This window comes from Pseudophryne corroboree, chromosome 10 (assembly GCF_028390025.1).
Source record: "Pseudophryne corroboree isolate aPseCor3 chromosome 10, aPseCor3.hap2, whole genome shotgun sequence".
NCBI classification, from domain to species: domain Eukaryota; kingdom Metazoa; phylum Chordata; class Amphibia; order Anura; family Myobatrachidae; genus Pseudophryne; species Pseudophryne corroboree.
The window spans coordinates 234,632,266-234,654,711 of NC_086453.1; the positions used below are offsets into that span (position 1 = coordinate 234,632,266).

General features: G+C 46.8%; 1 protein-coding gene across 10 annotated transcripts in view; it reads left to right on the forward strand.

Moving 5' to 3' along the window:
- Window positions 1-22,446, forward strand: part of TTLL10 (tubulin tyrosine ligase like 10) — a 388,939-nt gene that overhangs the window by 357,371 nt on the left and 9,122 nt on the right. For 9 of the 10 annotated variants that reach the window (XM_063943155.1, XM_063943157.1, XM_063943156.1 and 6 more), the window contains one exon: window positions 19,449-19,542. The exons of the other annotated variant lie outside the window; for it this stretch is intronic. In XM_063943155.1, coding sequence (XP_063799225.1) covers window positions 19,449-19,542 — 94 coding nt within the window. The remainder of the gene's footprint in view (window positions 1-19,448; window positions 19,543-22,446) is intronic. 10 annotated transcript variants of the gene reach the window in all.

Sequence of the window (22,446 nt, forward strand, 5' to 3'; positions counted from 1 at the left end):
TACAGCTGCAGGAGGACAGAGCAGAGCAGCAGAACAGCGGGGATGGAGACGGGCAGGCAGAGGCATTAGCATCCCGAGCACATGTACGTATGTATGTATGTATGCATGCATGCATGTGTGTGTATATAATACACACACACGCACACACACAGACACACACACAAACGTGTTAACTGGTGCTATTCTACAGTGGGGGGGCCCTGCCTATTTTGTCAGTCCCGGGCCCTGCAATTTCTGATGGCAGCCCTGGTTACCACGCACGACGTACTATTATAACGAACGATGCAGTTTCACACAGGGTCTAGCGAAGCTTCTCAGTCGCACTGCTGGCCGCAGAGTGATTGACAGGAAGTGGGCGTTTCTAGGTGTCAACTGACCGTTTTCAGGGAGTGTTCTGAAAAACGCAGGTGTGCCAGCAAAATTGCAGGCGTGGCTGGGCGAATGCAGGGCGTGTTTGTGATGTCAAAAAAGGAACTGAACAGTCTGAAGTGATCGCAAGCGCTGAGTAGGTCTGAAGCTACTCAGAAACTGCACAAAATTATTTTGTAGCCACTCTGCAATCCTTTCGTTCACACTTCTGCTAAGCTAAAATACACTCCCAGTGGGCGGCGGCATAGCGTTTGCACGGCTGCTAAAAACTGCTTGAGAGCGATCAACTCGGAATGACCCCCATATATCACAAAAGTGCTATTGCAATTAATAAAGCTTCTAATTTCCAAATAATTTTTTGGGTCATTATCAGATTTGGACTTTTTGTCTTGTACATAGTTACATGTTAGGCACTTTCTTCCCCCGCATTTAAAAAACCCTTTTGTCTTAGATGGGAGCCAGGAAAGGTTGCCCGTATGTTGTACTATTTTGCATTCATTTTTTTTTAGAAAACTGGGTGCTAACAGATTTTTTAAAGATGTGTTCTTTTTGAAGATGAAGAAAGGTTCTGAGGGTATGGTATCTAGTATCTACTTGTAAATGATCCTGTTTCAAAATATTGTTATTCTATTTAATAATTTGTTTAATTTCTGGACAGTGGCTATTGTATGTGGATATAAAGGATGTTTGTCTTTCTGCCTGTTGTGGTGGTTTTTCTTTTTGAATTAGTAACTCTTTTCTATCAATTTCCAAGACTTCCTTAAATGCAGACTTCAAGAGTGTTTTTGGATATCCCCTTTCTTCGAAAGAACTCATCATTCCTTCAGCTTGTTTTTCCAAATCTTTTACATCTGAACAATTTCTTTTTAGGCGGATTAATTACCCTTTTGGGATGTTTTGTTTCCAAGGTGGATAGTGTGCACTTTTGTAGTGCAAATATGCATTTGTGCCCACCTCCTTAACATAAATCATAGTAGTAATGTTATTATCTTTAGTTATTAGGGTCAAATCCAGAAAGTTCTTCTTAGTGGGGTGAAAAGAGTGAGTAAACTGTAAATTATAAGAATTGTGATTAAGGTGATCTACAAAAATGTGTGCCAATTGAATATCCCCATCCCAAATAATAAATAGGTCATCAATATAACGGCCATAGAGGACCAGGTTTGCGCCAAAGTCTCCACATGTCTCCAACAGAGACATGTGGACATACCAGGGGTAATTAACAGGAACAGACACCAAATGGTCTGATTAAATGCATTTCCATAAGGGAGCGGAGAAGGTGTTTACTGAGCTTTTTTATTATTATTTTTTTCCCTGGCACTCTTTGTGAATACAGAATTTTATTATGAGATTGTATGTATTGGTGTAATAAATTGTTATATTTTGAAGTAGTATCAATCCAATCATTCCTATTTTAAGCGCTGCTATTTATTGGATATTTTTGCTTATACAAGAGTGACTTTACCTGTTTTTTTGTGGTAGCTGCTTGCTGTAGCAACAACATATTTAGCGCCTGTTCCACCTTGCTAATAGTGGGAATAGAACCTGTGGCGAGTGCAGCGAGGTCGCAAGGGCGCTCGCGCCCCTGCCGGTATTCTGGCAGCTGGGATCCCGGCGTCGGTATGCTGACTGCCGGCCGCCGGCATACCATACCCAACGCCTTGAAATAGTGTACAAGTATACAGAGAGATGCATTTCATATATAATATGGTCTGTGTGAGTATATACATATATATTCATAAGATGTTCGCTTATAGTCAAGATGATACTGTATGCATCAACAGTTGCCGAGTTGCTACAACTATGACAAGACCCGGGTGACCTAGCTTCAGCCCCTATGGGGGGAATTCAATCAGCCCCCCCCCACCCCACCCCAAAAAAAGGGCTTTTAATGTGATTTATTTGACCAATCAGGCAAATCAATAAACCCCTTTTCCTTAAAAAAAAATGTCCAGTTTTCAGGTGAAAACATATAGGAGATGGGAAAAGTTCCCCCCTCAATGTTGTCTGGAGATGTGGGGGTATGGTTGCAAAAGGTCATTTTTCATAGATTCTTATTGATTTTAAATACATGAACATCAATATTAAGTTTCAGGGGCTATAACACACATGTACTAAAATTAAAGCATTCATATAAAATATCATCAGTTAGTACTACTAACATGATATTTTATATGAATGTTTAAATGTTAGTACATGTGTGTTTTAGCCACAGAAACACAACTTTGATTTAGATCGATTTAAAATCGATATTATAATAACAATATTAATAATAATAATAATGTCACGGACTGAGCTTGTTATGATTCCGGACTTGGGTCTTGATGTCGCTGGACGGATATAATTCCTGCTCATATATGAGAAGAGGTACTAAAACTAGGACAGAGTGGTTGGCGGTGAGACCCAGACCACCTGCCGGTGGTTTTCACCAGAGACTCCTGCAAGGGAGTTTGGACTTTGCGGCATCCGATGGGCAAGTTGTGGCCCCCTGGCTGGGTCACTCAGTGCTAGCAGAGGAACTTGAAGTAGAGAAGCAGGAACATAGGGGCAGCTGGGATGACAGTGGAAAACTGTGAATGAATGAGAACAACTTGAGCTGATAATAAACGGTGTACCAGGGGTCTCTGGAAACATCGTCTGGACCTGATGGGCAAAACTGAAGGACTGCGATTATCGGCTGGAACCGATGGTCTGCGATTATTGGCTGGAACTGATGGTCTGTTGTTATCGGCTGGAACTGAAAGAGCCAGATGTGCTAGATGGAATTGCACAGAAATCACACTGATGATCACACACAGAAGTGCTATTTCCTCATGCAGCAACTACAAGGGCTGTGAATGCAATGCAGTGGCACTGGCAGCTAGAGACATCCTGGCCTACCCCTTTTATCCCCCCTGGCCAGCGAGGATTGGCTGCAGAAGTCAGCTGATTCACTGTCAGTTCAGGATTGGCAGTGATCCGGCTAGCTGACCCTGGGCAACACAGCGGCACCCTGTTCCCGAGCATACGGAGAATGCTAGACCACAGCACCCCAGGCATGTCCCTGCTCTTCCTGACTGTGCTACTCCCAGGACTCCCTACTAAACCGCTGACCGCCGGGAGTCTGCAGACCCGCCGTTGCGACATAGTTACAGCATCCGGAGCGGTGAGTAGCAGAAGCCCTGTTTAGCCTGCCTGGCCGCCTGTGACAAATAATAATAATAATAATAAAAATAATAATGAATTTGAAATATCTAAGAAAATGGACCTTTAGTAAATATGCCCTGTGGTCTCCTTGCTTCTTTTGTCCTTTATTATAACAGACAATGTGGAAGAATCAAAGCAGTTTGTTCTACTGAGCGTCTCCCATCAGGAGAAAACACTTGCTACATTCTTCCCTTAAAAACAAGTGCATTTATGCAAGAATAAGCTTCTTACTTCACAATGCAGCATTTACATTGGATCAGTACATTTTACAGCTTAGTAAATGAACCTTAAAGTTTATTTTTGTATTTACCAATACATATAAGGGGTAATTCAGAGTTGATCGCAGCATCAAATTTATTAGCAGTTGGGCAAAACCATGTGCACTGCAGGGGGGCAGATATAACGTGCAGGGAGAGTTAGATTTGGGTGGGGTGTGTTCAAACCGAGATCTAAATTGCAGTGTAAAAATAAAGCAGTCAGTATTTACCCTGCACAGAAACAAAATAACCCTCCCAAATCTAACTCTCTCTGCACGTTATATCTGCCCCACCTGCAGTACACATGGTTTTGCCCAACTGCTAACAAATTAGCTGCTGCCATCAACTGTGAATTACCCCCATAGTCTTGTTATCTGGCTAATGGTCTGGTTTAGAAGAGGTAAGCATGTCTGGGCTCAACATAGTCCATTAACACTTTTACTAGTAGGAGCATATGCTCCTGATAAAGCTGGATGTCCTGTAGCCAGCGAAACGCGTAGAGCCTGAATCTGATAGCCGACACCACACCAGCGATCTTGGATTTCTGATATCGACCTTTGGCATTTATTGGACACTGCACTCCACCACCTGGATTATCAGCTTAAACTCCTACTATCTGGACTCCCCTTTGGCCATAAATGGACAATTCCTAAGGCTGACAGCACATCAAGGGATGATTCCAACTGTTCTGGTAATATCCAGTGTTTATTGCTGACTGTTATTATTTGTAGAGATGAGCGCCGGAAATTTTTCGGGTTTTGTGTTTTGGTTTTGGGTTCGGTTCCGCGGCCGTGTTTTGGGTTCGACCGCGTTTTGGCAAAACCTCACCGAATTTTTTTTGTCGGATTCGGGTGTGTTTTGGATTCGGGTGTTTTTTTCAAAAAACCCTAAAAAACAGCTTAAATCATAGAATTTGGGGGTCATTTTGATCCCAAAGTATTATTAACCTCAAAAACCATAATTTACACTCATTTTCAGTCTATTCTGAATACCTCACACCTCACAATATTATTTTTAGTCCTAAAATTTGCACCGAGGTCGCTGTGTGAGTAAGATAAGCGACCCTAGTGGCCGACACAAACACCGGGCCCATCTAGGAGTGGCACTGCAGTGTCACGCAGGATGGCCCTTCCAAAAAACCCTCCCCAAACAGCACATGACGCAAAGAAAAAAAGAGGCGCAATGAGGTAGCTGACTGTGTGAGTAAGATAAGCGACCCTACCCTAGTGGCCGACACAAACACCGGGCCCATCTAGGAGTGGCACTGCAGTGTCACGCAGGATGGCCCTTCCAAAAAACCCTACCCAAAAAGCACATGACGCAAAGAAAAAAAGAGGCGCAATGAGGTAGCTGACTGTGTGAGTAAGATAAGCGACCCTAGTGGCCGACACAAACACCGGGCCCATCTAGGAGTGGCACTGCAGTGTCACGCAGGATGGCCCTTCCAAAAAACCCTCCCCAAACAGCACATGACGCAAAGAAAAATAAAAGAAAAAAGAGGTGCAAGATGGAATTGTCCTTGGGCCCTCCCACCCACCCTTATGTTGTATAAACAGGACATGCACACTTTAACCAACCCATCATTTCAGTGACAGGGTCTGCCACACGACTGTGACTGAAATGACGGGTTGGTTTGGACCCCCCCCAAAAAAGAAGCAATTAATCTCTCCTTGCACAAACTGGCTCTACAGAGGCAAGATGTCCACCTCATCATCATCCTCTGATATATCACCGTGTACATCCCCCTCCTCACAGATTATCAATTCGTCCCCACTGGAATCCACCATCTCAGCTCCCTGTGTACTTTGTGGAGGCAATTGCTGCTGGTCAATGTCTCCGCGGAGGAATTGATTATAATTCATTTTAATGAACATCATCTTCTCCACATTTTCTGGATGTAACCTCGTACGCCGATTGCTGACAAGGTGAGCGGCGGCACTAAACACTCTTTCGGAGTACATACTTGTGGGAGGGCAACTTAGGTAGAATAAAGCCAGTTTGTGCAAGGGCCTCCAAATTGCCTCTTTTTCCTGCCAGTATAAGTACGGACTGTGTGACGTGCCTACTTGGATGCGGTCACTCATATAATCCTCCACCATTCTTTCAATGTTGAGAGAATCATATGCAGTGACAGTAGACGACATGTCCGTAATCGTTGTCAGGTCCTTCAGTCCGGACCAGATGTCAGCATCAGCAGTCGCTCCAGACTGCCCTGCATCACCGCCAGCGGGTGGGCTCGGAATTCTGAGCCTTTTCCTCGCACCCCCAGTTGCGGGAGAATGTGAAGGAGGAGATGTTGACAGGTCGCGTTCCGCTTGACTTGACAATTTTCTCACCAGCAGGTCTTTCAACCCCAGCAGACTTGTGTCTGCCGGAAAGAGAGATCCAAGGTAGGCTTTAAATCTAGGATCGAGCACGGTGGCCAAAATGTAGTGCTCTGATTTCAACAGATTGACCACCCGTGAATCCTTGTTAAGCGAATTAAGGGCTCCATCCACAAGTCCCACATGCCTAGCGGAATCGCTCCGTGTTAGCTCCTCCTTCAATGTCTCCAGCTACTTCTGCAAAAGCCTGATGAGGGGAATGACCTGACTCAGGCTGGCAGTGTCTGAACTGACTTCACGTGTGGCAAGTTCAAAGGGCATCAGAACCTTGCACAACGTTGAAATCATTCTCCACTGCGCTTGAGACAGGTGCATTCCACCTCCTATATCGTGCTCAATTGTATAGGCTTGAATGGCCTTTTGCTGCTCCTCCAACCTCTGAAGCATATAGAGGGTTGAATTCCACCTCGTTACCACTTCTTGCTTCAGATGATGGCAGGGCAGGTTCAGTAGTTTTTGGTGGTGCTCCAGTCTTCTGTACGTGGTGCCTGTACGCCGAAAGTGTCCCGCAATTCTTCTGGCCACCGACAGCATCTCTTGCACGCCCCTGTCGTTTTTTAAAAAATTCTGCACCACCAAATTCAAGGTATGTGCAAAACATGGGACGTGCTGGAATTTGCCCATATTTAATGCACACACAATATTGCTGGCGTTGTCCGATGCCACAAATCCACAGGAGAGTCCAATTGGGGTAAGCCATTCCGCGATGATCTTCCTCAGTTGCCGTAAGAGGTTTTCAGCTGTGTGCGTATTCTGGAAAGCGGTGATACAAAGCGTAGCCTGCCTAGGAAAGAGTTGGCGTTTGCGAGATGCTGCTACTGGTGCCGCCGCTGCTGTTCTTGCGGCGGGAGTCCATACATCTACCCAGTGGGCTGTCAGTCATATAGTCCTGACCCTGCCCTGCTCCACTTGTCCACAGGTCCGTGGTTAAGTGGACATTGGGTACAACTGCATTTTTTAGGACACTGGTGAGTCTTTTTCTGACGTCCGTGTACATTCTCGGTATCGCCTGCATAGAGAAGTGGAACCTAGATGGTATTTGGTAACAGGGGCACACTGCCTCAATAAATTGTCTAGTTCCCTGTGAACTAACGGCGGATACCGGACACACGTCTAACACCAACATAGTTGTCAAGGCCTCAGTTATCCGCTTTGCAGCAGGATGACTGCTGTGATATTTCATCTTCCTCGCAAAGGACTGTTGAACAGTCAATTGCTTACTGGAAGTAGTACAAGTGGGCTTACGACTTCCCCTCTGGGATGACCATCGACTCCCAGCAGCAACAACAGCAGCGCCAGCAGCAGTAGGCGTTACACGCAAGGATGCATCGGAGGTATCCCAGGCAGGAGAGGACTCGTCAGAATTGCCAGTGACATGGCCTGCAGGACTATTGGCATTCCTGGGGAAGGAGGAAATTGACACTGAGGGAGTTGGTGGGGTGGTTTGCGTGAGCTTGGTTACAAGAGGAAGGGATTTACTGGTCAGTGGACTGCTTCCGCTGTCGCCCAAAGTTTTTGAACTTGTCACTGACTTATTATGAATGCGCTGCAGGTGACGTATAAGGGAGGATGTTCCGAGGTGGTTAACGTCCTTACCCCTACTTATTACAGCTTGACAAAGGCAACACACGGCTTGACACCTGTTGTCCGCATTTCTGTTGAAATACTTCCACACCGAAGAGCTGATTTTTTTGGTATTTTCACCAGGCATGTCAGTGGCCATATTCGTCCCACGGACAACAGGTGTCTCCCCGGGTGCCTGACTTAAACAAACCACCTCACCATCAGAATCCTCCTGGTCAATTTCCTCCCCAGCGCCAGCAACACCCATATCCTCCTCATCCTGGTGTACTTCAACACTGACATCTTCAATCTGACTATCAGGAACTGGACTGCGGGTGCTCCTTCCAGCACTTGCAGGGGGCGTGCAAATGGTGGAAGGCGCATGCTCTTCACGTCCAGTGTTGGGAAGGTCAGGCATCGCAACCGACACAATTGGACTCTCCTTGTGGATTTGGGATTTCGAAGAACGCACAGTTCTTTGCGGTGCTTTTGCCAGCTTGAGTCTTTTCAGTTTTCTAGCGAGAGGCTGAGTGCTTCCATCCTCATGTGAAGCTGAACCACTAGCCATGAACATAGGCCAGGGCCTCAGCCGTTCCTTGCCACTCCGTGTGGTAAATGGCATATTGGCAAGTTTACGCTTCTCCTCCGACAATTTTATTTTAGGTTTTGGAGTCCTTTTTTTACTGATATTTGGTGTTTTGGATTTGACAAGCTCTGTACTATGACATTGGGCATCGGCCTTGGCAGACGACGTTGCTGGCATTTCATCGTCTCGGCCATGACTAGTGGCAGCAGCTTCAGCACGAGGTGGAAGTGGATCTTGATCTTTCCCTAATTTTGGAACCTCAACATTTTTGTTCTCCATATTTTAATAGGCACAACTAAAAGGCACCTCAGGTAAACAATGGAGATGGATGGATACTAGTATACAATTATGGATGGACTGCCGAGTGCCGACACAGAGGTAGCTACAGCCGTGGACTATTGTACTGTACTGTGTCTGCTGCTAATATAGACTGGATGATAATGAGATGTAGTATGTATGTATAAAGAAGAAAGAAAAAAAAACCACGGGTAGGTGGTATACAATTATGGATGGACTGCCGAGTGCCGACACAGAGGTAGCTACAGCCGTGGACTACCGTACTGTGTCTGCTGCTAATATAGACTGGTTGATAATGAGATGTAGTATGTATAAAGAAGAAAGAAAAAAAAAACCACGGGTAGGTGGTATACAATTATGGACGGACTGCCGAGTGCCGACACAGAGGTAGCTACAGCCGTGGACTACCGTACTGTACTGTGTCTGCTGCTAATATAGACTGGATGATAATGAGATGTAGTATGTATAAAGAAGAAAGAAAAAAAAAACCACGGGTAGGTGGTATACAATTATGGACGGACTGCCGAGTGCCGACACAGAGGTAGCTACAGCCGTGGACTACCGTACTGTACTGTGTCTGCTGCTAATATAGACTGGATGATAATGAGATGTAGTATGTATAAAGAAGAAAGAAAAAAAAACCACGGGTAGGTGGTATACAATTATGGATGGACTGCCGAGTGCCGACACAGAGGTAGCTACAGCCGTGGACTACCGTACTGTGTCTGCTGCTAATATAGACTGGTTGATAATAAGATGTAGTATGTATAAAGAAGAAAGAAAAAAAAAACCACGGGTAGGTGGTATACAATTATGGACGGACTGCCGAGTGCCGACACAGAGGTAGCTACAGCCGTGGACTACCGTACTGTACTGTGTCTGCTGCTAATATAGACTGGATGATAATGAGATGTATGTATAAAGAAGAAAGAAAAAAAAAACCACGGTTAGGTGGTATACAATTATGGACGGACTGCCGAGTGCCGACACAGAGGTAGCTACAGCCGTGGACTACCGTACTGTGTCTGCTGCTAATATAGACTGGTTGATAATGAGATGTAGTATGTATAAAGAAGAAAGAAAAAAAAAAACCACGGGTAGGTGGTATACAATTATGGACGGACTGCCGAGTGCCGACACAGAGGTAGCTACAGCCGTGGACTACCGTACTGTACTGTGTCTGCTGCTAATATAGACTGGATGATAATGAGATGTAGTATGTATAAAGAAGAAAGAAAAAAAAAACCACGGGTAGGTGGTATACAATTATGGATGGACTGCCGAGTGCCGACACAGAGGTAGCTACAGCCGTGAACTACCGTACTGTGTCTGCTGCGACTGGATGATAAATAATGATATAAAATATATATATATATATATCACTACTGCAGCCGGACAGGTATATATTATATAATGACGGACCTGCTGGACACTGTCTGTCAGCAGAATGAGTTTTTTATTTTATAGAATAAAAAAACACCACACAAGTCACACGACGTGTGTTTAACTTTTACAGGCAGACATTCACAATACAATATAGTATACTATATACTGGTGGTCAGGTCACTGGTCAGTCACACTGGCAGTGGCACTCCTGCAGAAAAAAAGTGTGCACTGTTTAATTTTAATATGTACTCCTGGCTCCTGCTATAACCTAACTGCTCCCCAGTCTCCCCCACAATTAAGCTGTGTGAGCACAGTCAGATATTATACATAGATGATGCAGCAGCACACTGGGCTGAGCACAGATATGGTATGTGACTGAGTCACTGTGTATCGTTTTTTCAGGCAGAGAACGGATTATATTAAATAATATAAAACTGCACTGGTGGTCACTGGTCAGTCACTAGTATAACTAACTAATACTATCAGCAAAATTCTGCACTCTCTGTCTGAGTACTAGTCCTAAGCTCCAGTAAATGAAGTGTCACTGTCTCACTCTGTCACTAGTATAACTAACTAATACTATCAGCAAAATTCTGCACTCTCTGTCTGAGTACTCCTCCTAAGCTCCAGTAAATGAAGTGTCACTGTCTCACTCTCACTCTCCTATCTATTTCTTCTCTAAACGGAGAGGACGCCAGCCACGTCCTCTCACTATCAATCTCAATGCACGTGTAAAATGGCGGCGACGCGCGGCTCCTTATATAGAATCCGAGTCTCGCGATAGAATCCGAGCCTCGCGAGAATCCGACAGCGTCATGATGACGTTCGGGCGCGCTCGGGTTAACCGAGCAAGGCGGGAAGATCCGAGTCGCTCGGATCCGTGTAAAAAAAGCTGAAGTTCGGGCGGGTTCGGATTCCGAGGAACCGAACCCGCTCATCTCTAATTATTTGGTGGAGGTCCTAGCCTATGAGGACTCATTTACAGGAACCTCTGTCTTTTGTGGATCGGCTGAATTCAAAAATATTTCAATTGGTTGGCAGCTTAATTCAAACCATTTCTATGGTATTGTTTACATTTTATTAGCTTTTATCTATATGCATACCCTTTTATATATATTTTTTGAATGTTCATTGGTAAATAAATTGTTTATTTTTTAATTTAACAAAATGTCCAAATTATTTATATCCGCACAGCCAGCGCCGGTCTCTGTATTGTTTCTGTTGTATCTATTTAAGGGAATTTGACCATCCCTATACCAGTGGCTGCTGACAGCGCACTTGTATATAGCTATACAATTTGTTATTTCAGCGACTGTTATTTCAGCGACAGGGTCTGCCACATGACTGTGGTTGAAATTATTGCTTTGTTTGGGCTCCCACCATAAAAGAAGCAATTAATCTCTCCTTGCACAAACTGGCATATACGGAAGTATCAGAAAGGTTGACAAAAAAATAGTCCCCAAACAGCACATGATGCAAAGAAGAAAAAGAGGTGCAAGATGGAATTGTCCTTGGGCCCTCCCACCCACCCTTATGTTGTATAAACAGGACATGCACATTTTAACAAACCAATCATTTCAGCGACAGGGTCTGCCACACGACTGTGACTGAAATGACTGGTTTGTTTGGGCCCCCACCAAAAAAGAAGCAATCAATCTCTCCTTGCACAAACTGGCTCTACAGAGGCAAGATGTCGTCCTCATCCTCCAATTCCTCAACCCTTTCAGTGTTTACATCCTCACAGAGTATTAATTCGTCCCCACTGGAATCCACCATCACAACTCCCTGTGTACTTTCTTGAGGCAATTGCTGGTAAAGGTCTTCCTGGAGGAATTTATAATTCATTTTGATGAACATCATCTTCTCCACATTTTGTGGAAGTGACCTCCTACATCAAATCGCTGACAAGGTTACCGGCTGCACTAAACACTCTTTTGGAGTACACACTGGAGGGCAACTTAGGTAAAATAAAGACAGTTTGTGCAAGGGCTTCCAAATTGCCTTTTTTCCTGCCAGTATACATACGGACTGTCTGACATGCCTACAGTATACAAGATAGGGCCAGTGTAATTTTATTTTAACAACAGCACCCCTGTGTTTGGGCTAGTGTACTTTTATTTTAACAACAGCATTCCTGTATTTCTCTAACGTCCTAAGTGGATGCTGGGGACTCCGTAAGGACCATGGGGAATAGCGGCTCCGCAGGAGACTGGGCACATCTAAAGAAAGCTTTAGGACTATCTGGTGTGCACTGGCTCCTCCCCCTATGACCCTCCTCCAAGCCTCAGTTAGATCTCTGTGCCCGAACGAGAAGGGTGCACACTAGGGGCTCTCCTGAGCTTCTTAGTGAAAGTTTTAGTTTAGGTTTTTTATTTTCAGTGAGACCTGCTGGCAACAGGCTCACTGCATCGAGGGACTAAGGGGAGAAGAAGCGAACTCACCTGCGTGCAGAGTGGATTGGGCTTCTTAGGCTACTGGACATTAGCTCCAGAGGGACGATCACAGGCCCAGCCATGGATGGGTCCCAGAGCCGCGCCGCCGGCCCCCTTACAGAGCCAGAAGACAGAAGAGGTCCGGAAAATCGGCGGAAGAAGACATCCTGTCTTCACCAAGGTAGCGCACAGCACTGCAGCTGTGCGCCATTGCTCCTCAGCACACTTCACACTTCGGTCACTGAGGGTGCAGGGCGCTAGGGGGGGGCGCCCTGAGCAGCAATAAAAACACCTTGGCTGGCAAAAATACATCACATATAGCCCCCAGGGCTATATGGATGAATTTTAACCCCTGCCAGAATCCATAAAAAAGCAGGAGAAAAGTCCGCGAAAAAGGGGCGGAGCCTATCTCCTCAGCACACTGGCGCCATTTTCCCTCACAGCTCAGTTGGAGGGAAGCTCCCCTGGCTCTCCCCTGCAGTTACTACACTACAGAAAGGGTTAAAAAAGAGAGGGGGGCACTAATTAGGCGCAGTATTAACAATACAGCAGCTATAAGGGGAAAAACACTTATATAAGGTTATCCCTGTATATATATAGCGCTTTGGTGTGTGCTGGCAAACTCTCCCTCTGTCTCCCCAAAGGGCTAGTGGGGTCCTGTCCTCTATCAGAGCATTCCCTGTGTGTGTGCTGTATTTCGGTACGTTTGTGTCGACATGTATGAGGAGAAAAATGATGTGGAGACGGAGCAGATTGCCTGTAATAGTGATGTCACCCCCTAGGGGGTCGACACCTGAGTGGATGAACTGTTGGAAGGAATTACGTGACAGTGTCAGCTCTGTATAAAAGACAGTGGTTGACATGAGACAGCCGGCTACTCAGCTTGTGCCTGTCCAGACGTCTCATAGGCCGTCAGGGGCTCTAAAGCGCCCGTTACCTCAGATGGCAGATATAGACGCCGACACGGATACTGACTCCAGTGTCGACGGTGAAGAGACAAATGTGACTTCCAGTAGGGCCACACGTTACATGATTGAGGCAATGAAAAATGTTTTACACATTTCTGATAATACGAGTACCACCAAAAAGGGGTATTATGTTCGGTGAGGAAAAACTACCTGTAGTTTTCCTGAATCTGAGAAATTAAATGAGGTGTGTGATGATGCGTGGTTTCCCCCCGATAACAACTGATAAATTTCTAAAATGTTATTGGCATTATATCCTTTCCCGCCAGAGGTTAGGGTGCGTTGGGAAACACCCCCTAGGGTGGATAAAGCGCTCACACGCTTGTAAGGGCTCTACCCTCTCCTGAGATGGCCGCCCTTAAGGATCCTGCTGATAGAAAGCAGGAGGGTATCCTAAAATGTATTTACACACATACTGGTGTTATACTGCGACCAGCAATCGCCTCAGCCTGGATGTGCAGTGCTGGGTTGGCGTGGTCGGATTCCCTGACTGAAAATATTGATACCCTAGATAGGGACAGTATATTTTTGCCTATAGAGCATTTAAAAGATGCATTTATATATATGCGTGATGCACAGCGGAATATTTGCCGACTGGCATCAAGTCTAAGTGCGTTGTCCATTTCTACCAGTAGAGGGTTATGGACACGTCAGTGGTCAGGTGATGCGTATTCCAAACGGCATTTGGAAGTATTGCCTTAATAAGGGGAGGAGTTATTTGGGGTCGGTCTTTCAGACCTGGTGGCCACGGCAACAGCTGGGAAATCCACGTTTGTACCCCAGGTCGCCTCTCAACATGAGAAGACGCCGTATTATCAGGCGCAGTCTTTTCGTGGACAAGCGGGCAAAATGTTCCTCATTTCTGCCCCGTGACAGAGGGAGAGGAAAAAGGCTGCAGAAATCAGCCAGTTCCCAGGAACAGAAACCCTCTCCCGCCTCTGCCAAGCCCTCAGTATGACGCTGGGGCTTTACAAGCAGAATCAGGCACGGTGGGGGGCCCGTCTCAATGAATTTCAGCGCGCAGTGGGCTCACTCGCAAGTAGACCCCTGGATCCTTCAGGTGATATCTCAGGGGTACAAATTAGAATTCGAGACGTCTCCCCCTCGCCGTTTTCCTAAAGTCGGCTTTACCGATGTCTCCTTCTGACAGGGAGGCAGTTTTGGAAGCCATTCACAAGCTGTATTCCCAGCAGGTGATAATCAAGGTACCCCTCCTGCAACAGGGAACGGGGTATTATTCCACACTGTTGTGGTACCGAAGCCGGACGGCTCGGTGAGACCGATTCTAAATCTAAAATCTTTGAACACTTACATACAGAGGTTCAAATTCAAGATTGAGTCACTCAGAGCAGTGATTGCGAACCTGGAAGAAGGGGACTACATGATGTCTCGGGACATCAAGGATGCTTACCTTCATGTCAAAATTTACCCTTCTCACCAAGGGTACCTCAGGTTTATGGTACAGAACTGTCACTATCAGTTCAGACGCTGCCGTATGGATGGTCCACGGCACCCCGGGTCTTTACCAAGGTAATGGCCGAAATGATGATATTCCTTCGAAGGAAGGGAATTTTAGTTATCCCTTACTTGGACTATTCCCTGATAAGGGTAAGATCCAGGGAACAGTTGGAGGTCGGTGTAGCACTATCTCAGGTAGTGTTGCGGCAGCACGATTGGATTCTCAATATTCCAAAATCGCAGCTGGTTCCGACGACTTGTCTTCTGTTCCTAGGGATGATCCTGGACACAGTCCAGAAAAAGGTGTTTCTCCCGGAGGGGAAAGACAGGGAGTTATCCGAGCTAGTCAGGAACCTCCTAAAACCGAGCCAAGTCTCAGTGCATCAATGCACAAGGGTTCTGGGTAAAATGGTGGCTTCCTACGAAGCAATCCCATTCGGCAGATTCCACGCAAGAACTTTCCAGTGGGACCTGCTGGACAAATGGTCCGGGTCGCATCTTCAGATGCATCAGCGGATAACCCTGTCACCAAGGACAAGGGTGTCCCTCCTGTGGTGGTTGCAGAGTGCTCATCTTCTAGAGGGCCGCAGATTCGGCATTCAGGACTGGGTCCTGGTGACCACGAATGCCAGCCTGCGAGGCTGGGGAGCAGTCACACAGGGAAGGAATATCCAGGGCTTATGGTCAAGCCTGGAGACATCACTTCACATAAATATCCTGAAGCTAAGGGCCATTTACAATGCTCTAAGCTTAGCAAGACCTCTGCTTCAAGGTCAGCCGGTGTTGATCCAGTCGGACAACATCACGGCAGTCACCCACGTAAACAGACAGGGTGGCACAAGAAGCAGGAGGGCAATGGCAGAAGCTGCAAGGATTCTTCGCTGGGCGGAAAATCATGTGATAGCACTGTCAGCAGTATTCATTCCGGGAGTGGACAACTGGGAAGCAGACTTCCTCAGCACGACCTCCACCCGGGAGAGTGGGGACTTCACCCAGAAGTCTTCCACATGATTATAAACCGTTGGGAAAAACTCGACAGGTATTGCGCCAGGTCAAGGGACCCTCAGGCAATAGGTGTAGACGCTCTGGTAACACCGTGGGTGTACCAGTCAGTGTATGTGTTCCCTCCTCTGCCTCTCATACCCGAGGTACTGAGATTGATAAGATGGAGAGGAGTAAGCACTATATTCGTGGCTCCGGATTGGCCAAGAAGGACTTGGTAACCGGAACTTCAAAAGATGCTCACGGAGGATCCTTGGCCTCTACCTCTAAGAAGGGACCTGCTCCAACAAGGACCCTGTCTGTTCCAAGACTTACCGCGGCTGCGTTTGACGGCATGGCGGTTGAACGCCGGATCCTGAAGGAAAAAAGGCATTCCGGATGAAGTCATCCCTATCCTGATCAAAGCCAGGAAGGATGTAATCGCAAAACATTATCACCGCATTTGGCGAAAATATGTTGCGTGGTGCGAGGCCAGTAAGGCCCGACGGAGGAAATTCAACTGGGTCGATTCCTACATTTCCTGCAAACAGGAGTGTCTATGGGCCTGAAATTGGGGTCCATTAAGGTTCAAATTTCGGCCCTGTCAATTTTCTTCCAAAAAGAACTAGCTTCAGTCCCTGAAGTTCAGACGTTTGTAAAAGGGGTACTGCATATACAGCCTCCTTTTGTGCCTCCAGTGGCACTTTGGGATCTCAATGTAGTTTTTTGGGTTCCAAAAGTCACATTGGTTTGAACCACTTAAATCTGTGGAGTTAAAATATCTCACATGGAAAGTGGTCATGCTGTTGGCCCTGGCCTGGGCCAGGCGCGTGTCAGAATTGGCGGCTTTATCCTGTAAAAGCCCTTATCTGATTTTCCATTCGGGCAGGGCGGAATTGAGGACTCGTCCTCAGTTTCTCCCTAAGGTGGTTTCAGCGTTTCACCTGAACCAACCTATTGTGGTGCCTGCGGCTACTAGGGACTTGGAGGACTCCAAGTTGCTAGACGTTGTCAGGGCCCTGAAAATATATGTTTCCAGGACGGCTGGAGTCAGAAAATCTGACTCGCTGTTTATCCTGTATGCACCCAACAAGCTGGGTGCTCCTGCTTCTAAGCAGACTATTGCTCGTTGGATTTGTAGTACAATTCAGCTTGCACATTCTGTGGCAGGCCTGCCACAGCCAAAAATCTGTAAATGCCCACTCCACAAGGAAGGTGGGCTCATCTTGGGCGGCTGCCCGAGGGGTCTCGGCTTTACAACTTTGCCGAGCAGCTACTTGGTCAGGAGCAAATACGTTTGTAAAATTCTACAAAATTGATACCCTGGCTGAGGAGGACCTGGAGTTCTCTCAATTGGTGCTGCAGAGTCATCCGCACTCTCCCGCCCGTTTGGGAGCTTTGGTATAATCCCCATGGTCCTTACGGAGTCCCCAGCATCCACTTAGGACGTTAGAGAAAATAAGAATTTACTTACCGATAATTCTATTTCTCGTAGTCCGTAGTGGATGCTGGGCGCCCATCCCAAGTGCGGATTGTCTGCAATACTGGTACATAGTTATTGTTACCAAAAAATCGGGTTATTGCTGTAGTGAGCCATCTTTTCTAGAGGCTCCTCTGTTATCATGCTGTTAACTGGGTTCAGATCACAAGTTGTACAGTGTGATTGGTGTGGCTGGTATGAGTCTTACCCGGGATTCAAAATCCTTCCTTATTGTGTACGCTTGTCCGGGCACAGTATCCTAACTGAGGCTTGGAGGAGGGTCATAGGGGGAGGAGCCAGTGCACACCAGATAGTCCTAAAGCTTTCTTTAGATGTGCCCAGTCTCCTGCGGAGCCGCTATTCCCCATGGTCCTTACGGAGTCCCCAGCATCCACTACGGACTACGAGAAATAGAATTATCGGTAAGTAAATTCTTATTTTTCCCAGCATACAGGACAGGGCTAGCACCCCTGTATTTTAACAGCACCCCTGTAATTTTAAAGTATACAAGACAGGGTCAGTGTCATTTTATTTTAACAAAAGCACCCCTGTATTTGGGCCAGTTTACTTTTATTTTAACAACAGCACCCAAGTATGTTTACAGCATACAGGACAGGGACAGTTTACTTTTACTTTAACAGCACCCCTGTAATTTTACAGCATACAGGACAGGGCCAGTGTACTTTTATTTTAACATCAGCACCCCTGTATTTTTACAGCATACAGGACAGGGCCAGCACCCCTGTATTTGAACACCCCTGTAATTGTACAGTATACAAGACAGGGCCAGTGTACATTTATTTTCACAGCACCCCTGAATTTTTACAGCATACAAGACTGGGCCAGCACCCCTCTATTTTAACAACATCCCTGTAATTGTACAGCATACAATACAGGGCCAGTGTACATTTATTTTCACAGCACCCGTGAATTTTTACAGCATACAAGACAGGGCCAGTGTACATTTATATTCACAGCACCCATGTAATTTTCAGCATACAGGACAGGGCCAGCACCTCTGTATTTTCACAGCACCCCTGTAGTTTTAGAGCATACAGGACAATGTCCCTGTACAGCAGTGACAAGACAGCAACACCCATGTACAGCTGCAGCACCCCTAACAGCACATGATAGTGACACCAGTGACAGGACAGCACCACTAACAGCACAGGGACAGCGCCCCTAGAGAGCACACACTGATCCCAACCGACGCCACCATCCACAGAGTGAAAATGGCAGCACCACGCGGCACTTTATATGGAATCCAAAACCCACAAAAATCCGACAGCTGGATGATGACGTTTTGTCTCATTCTGGGATCCGAGTCTGGCAGGAAGTCCTGAGCCGTGCTCAGTTCCTGGCGCGGATCCTGAAGGTTTTTTTTTTTGGAGGGGGGGCGCCGGGTATTTCCCCTGTAAGGCTGTGGGCCAGTCTGAACTCGGACCTACCTAGAAGCAATCAGGAGCATAGAATATTTGAACACAACTCATGTATGTCTATTTGTTGGCAAGCAGGAAGGACTAAGGGCCTGATTCAGAGATGGACTGAAAAGCAAAGCCGCTTGTAAGCAACTTTGCATTTCCATCCGATTAGAAGGAGGTACTTGCAGGAGACCTCACAGTCGAAGAGATGAATCCTGCATGTAGCTGCATTCCCAGCAGTGCGACTGATGTCGCAAACTGGGATCCAACATTGTGACCATCAGCGGCGATGTACGCAGATGACTAGCTGAGTAAGCCTCAGTTTATGCAGCTGACCAATGGAAGGGGGGTCTGCGAGGCATGAAGTCTGAGTAGTGACATGCAGACGCTTGGCTCTCACCTTTCAGAAAATGGGGACTCCCCCCCCGCCCCACCATCTTAATGCCACTACCTGTCAATCAGGCAGTGGCAGAGGGGAACTACGGGCAACATTGTAAGGCCTGTTCTGCGTACTGCAGCACTCTTGCATCTATATCTAAATCAGGCCCTAAGATAACACGTACCCAATGTAAACATTAACCACAGAGAATGGTTATCCAAAGGTTCCTGTGAATCTGATACAGAAAGATTGTGGCATGAAACACCCCTATGTGAAACTTCACACATTCAGTTTGTTTTCCCAGGTTTGGCTACTAGAGATGAACTGCAATCCTGCCCTGCACACCAACTGTGAGGTGCTAAAAGAAGTCATTCCAAGTGTGGTCAATGAAACTCTTGGTATGTTTCTGATGTATGATATTAAGGGATCTATTTATGATGGAGTAGTTGGAGCTTTCTTCAATTTATTAAATGGTTCCTGCTGTAAAAATCATAGCTTTCTCCGGCTATTCTAACATTTTGTCCAGGTAATGTGGTGCCGTTCTGAGTGGGCCAGGAATTCTCTCTCTGGTTAGAAAATGTTTCTCTATCTCAGGCTGGAGAAGTCTACTTACCTCTGCAGCTGTTTTTATCCCCCCACTCAAAGACAGCAATACTTTCTAATGGTGGGTGGGTGAGCTGACAAAGGGGTAGGGGTGAAAAATTGGAAACCGAAAGGTTGCAAACATCGATGTTCTCAATGGAAATACTTTTTCCATTGAATTGCACTTAATTGATGGTTGCCAGCCATCGGAAGCTGCTTTCCGATACCCCTGTGCCTGTTATACACATCAACAGGTTACAAGATATTTCCATGCAATACCTATTATGTGAGCAAGTGCCTGCTGTTCAATGTGCATGCTGAATATAAATTAGAGGCTGGACACATACAGTACAGTAAGCTCTTCCTGCGTCTTATAGCTGGCCTTGAGGAGAGGTATTTTCACTGAAAATTGTCAGGCTGGACAGCAATGATAAATTCAGGAGGAAAGAGGTGTTCTCTCATCTACAGAAATACTGTTCCTGCAAAGCCCCCATTAAATCCACGGGGTCAAGGGGTGGGTGTTGCTACTGCATCATGAATGTAGAAACGAAAAGCCAGGGAAATTGTAGATTTCTCTGCAATTTACAATTTTCTAAATATGAAAAAAAAGAAAAAGCAACTATTTAATATATAGGGGCGTGGTTTCATGGGGAAGAGGTGTGGCCACAGAATAGTACCAATTCACATTACACCTCACAGTAGCATCAGTTACTCACATTATACCGCACAGTAGCATCCGCTACTCACATTACACCGCACAGTAGCCTCCGGTACATTACACCGCACAGTAGCCTCCGGTACATTACACCGCACAGTAGCCTCCAGTACATTACACCGCACAATAGCCTTCAGTACATTACACAGCACAGTAGCCTCCGTTACATTACACCACACAGTAGCCTCCGGTACATTACACCGCACAGTAGCCTCCGGTACATTACACCGCACAGTAGCCTCCGTTACATTACACCGCACAGTAGCCTCCGTTACATTACACCGCACAGTAGCCTCCGGTACATTACACCGCACAGTAGCCTCCGGTACATTACACCGCACAGTAGCCTCTGTTACATTACACAGCACAGTAGCCTCCGGTACATTACACAGCACAGTAGCGTCCGTTACATTCACAGCACAGTAGCATCCGTTACATTACACAGCACAGTAGCCTCCAGTACATTACACCGCACAGTAGCCTCCGGTACATTACACCGCACAGTAGCCTCCGGTACATTACACCGCACAGTAGCCTTCAGTACATTACACCGCACAGTAGCCTCCGTTACATTACACAGCACAGTAGCCTCCGGTACATTACACCGCACAGTAGCCTCCGGAACATTACACCGCACAGTAGCCTCCGGTACATTACACCGCACAGTAGCCTCCGTTACATTACACCGCACAGTAGCCTCCGTTACATTACACAGCACAGTAGCGTCCGTTACATTCACAGCACAGTAGCATCCGTTACATTACACAGCACAGTAGCCTCCAGTACATTACACCGCACAGTAGCCTCCGGTACATTACACCGCACAGTAGCCTCCGGTACATTACACCGCACAGTAGCCTCCGGTACATTACACAGCACAGTAGCCTCCATTACATTACACCACACAGTAGCCTCCGGTACATTACACCGCACAGTAGCCTCCGGTACATTACACCGCACAGTAGCCTCCGGTACATTACACCGCACAGTAGCCTCCGTTACATTACACAGCACAGTAGCATCCGTTACATTCACAGCACAGTAGCCTCCGGTACATTACACCACACAGTAGCCTCCGTTACATTACACAGCACAGTAGCATCCGTTACATTCACAGCACAGTAGCCTCCGGTACATTACACCGCACAGTAGCCTCCGTTACATTACACAGCACAGTAGCATCCGTTACATTCACAGCACAGTAGCGTCCGTTACATTACACAGCACAGTAGCATCTGTTAGCTTACATGTTACACTACAGTAGAGCTTATTTTACACATAATGCCCCTAATACAAATTACACAGTGCCCACCCCTCGAACTGCCACTGACTGGATAAACTAGACTTATTTATAAATGGCTATTAATAAAAACACTGGGGTGAGGGGAGAGAGAGGGGGGAGAGGGGAGAGAAAGAAGAGAGAGAGAGAGTGAAAGGGGGGGAGAGAGAAGGGGGAGAGGGAGAGAGAGAGAAGGGAAATAGAGAGTGAAAGGAGAGAGAAGGGGGGAGGGAGAGAGACAGAGAGAGATAGAGAAGGGGGGGAGAGAGAGGGGGGGGGAGAGAAGAAAAGAGAGAGAGAGAGAGAGAGAAGGGGGGGTGAGAGAGAGGGGAGAGAGAGACCTTCTCTGACATGGTCCCAGCTCCCTGCCCCGTGTCCCTCCTGCAGCTCTTTGCCATTGTGTCTTACAGCAGGTCATCTCCCTATGTTCCCTTCCCACTGACCCCTCTAACCTTCGTCTTGTGTGAGCCACAGGACTGGAGGGCCGGGTGGATGAGGACCGTCACCATGGAGCCGCTCTGAGCCACTGGGATCTGGGGAGCAGGCAAGCAGAGGAGAATCATGGAGCTGCTGGGATCTGGCGGGCAGCCGCGCGCTGTACAGTGAGTGAAGGTGACTCACTCACTGTCAGCAGCGGTGCCCTCCATTGTCTGGCACTCTACGAGGCTGCGTAATCGGCGTATGCGTCGGTCCGGCGCTGGATGGGTGCCAAGGTGCCGCTGCGAT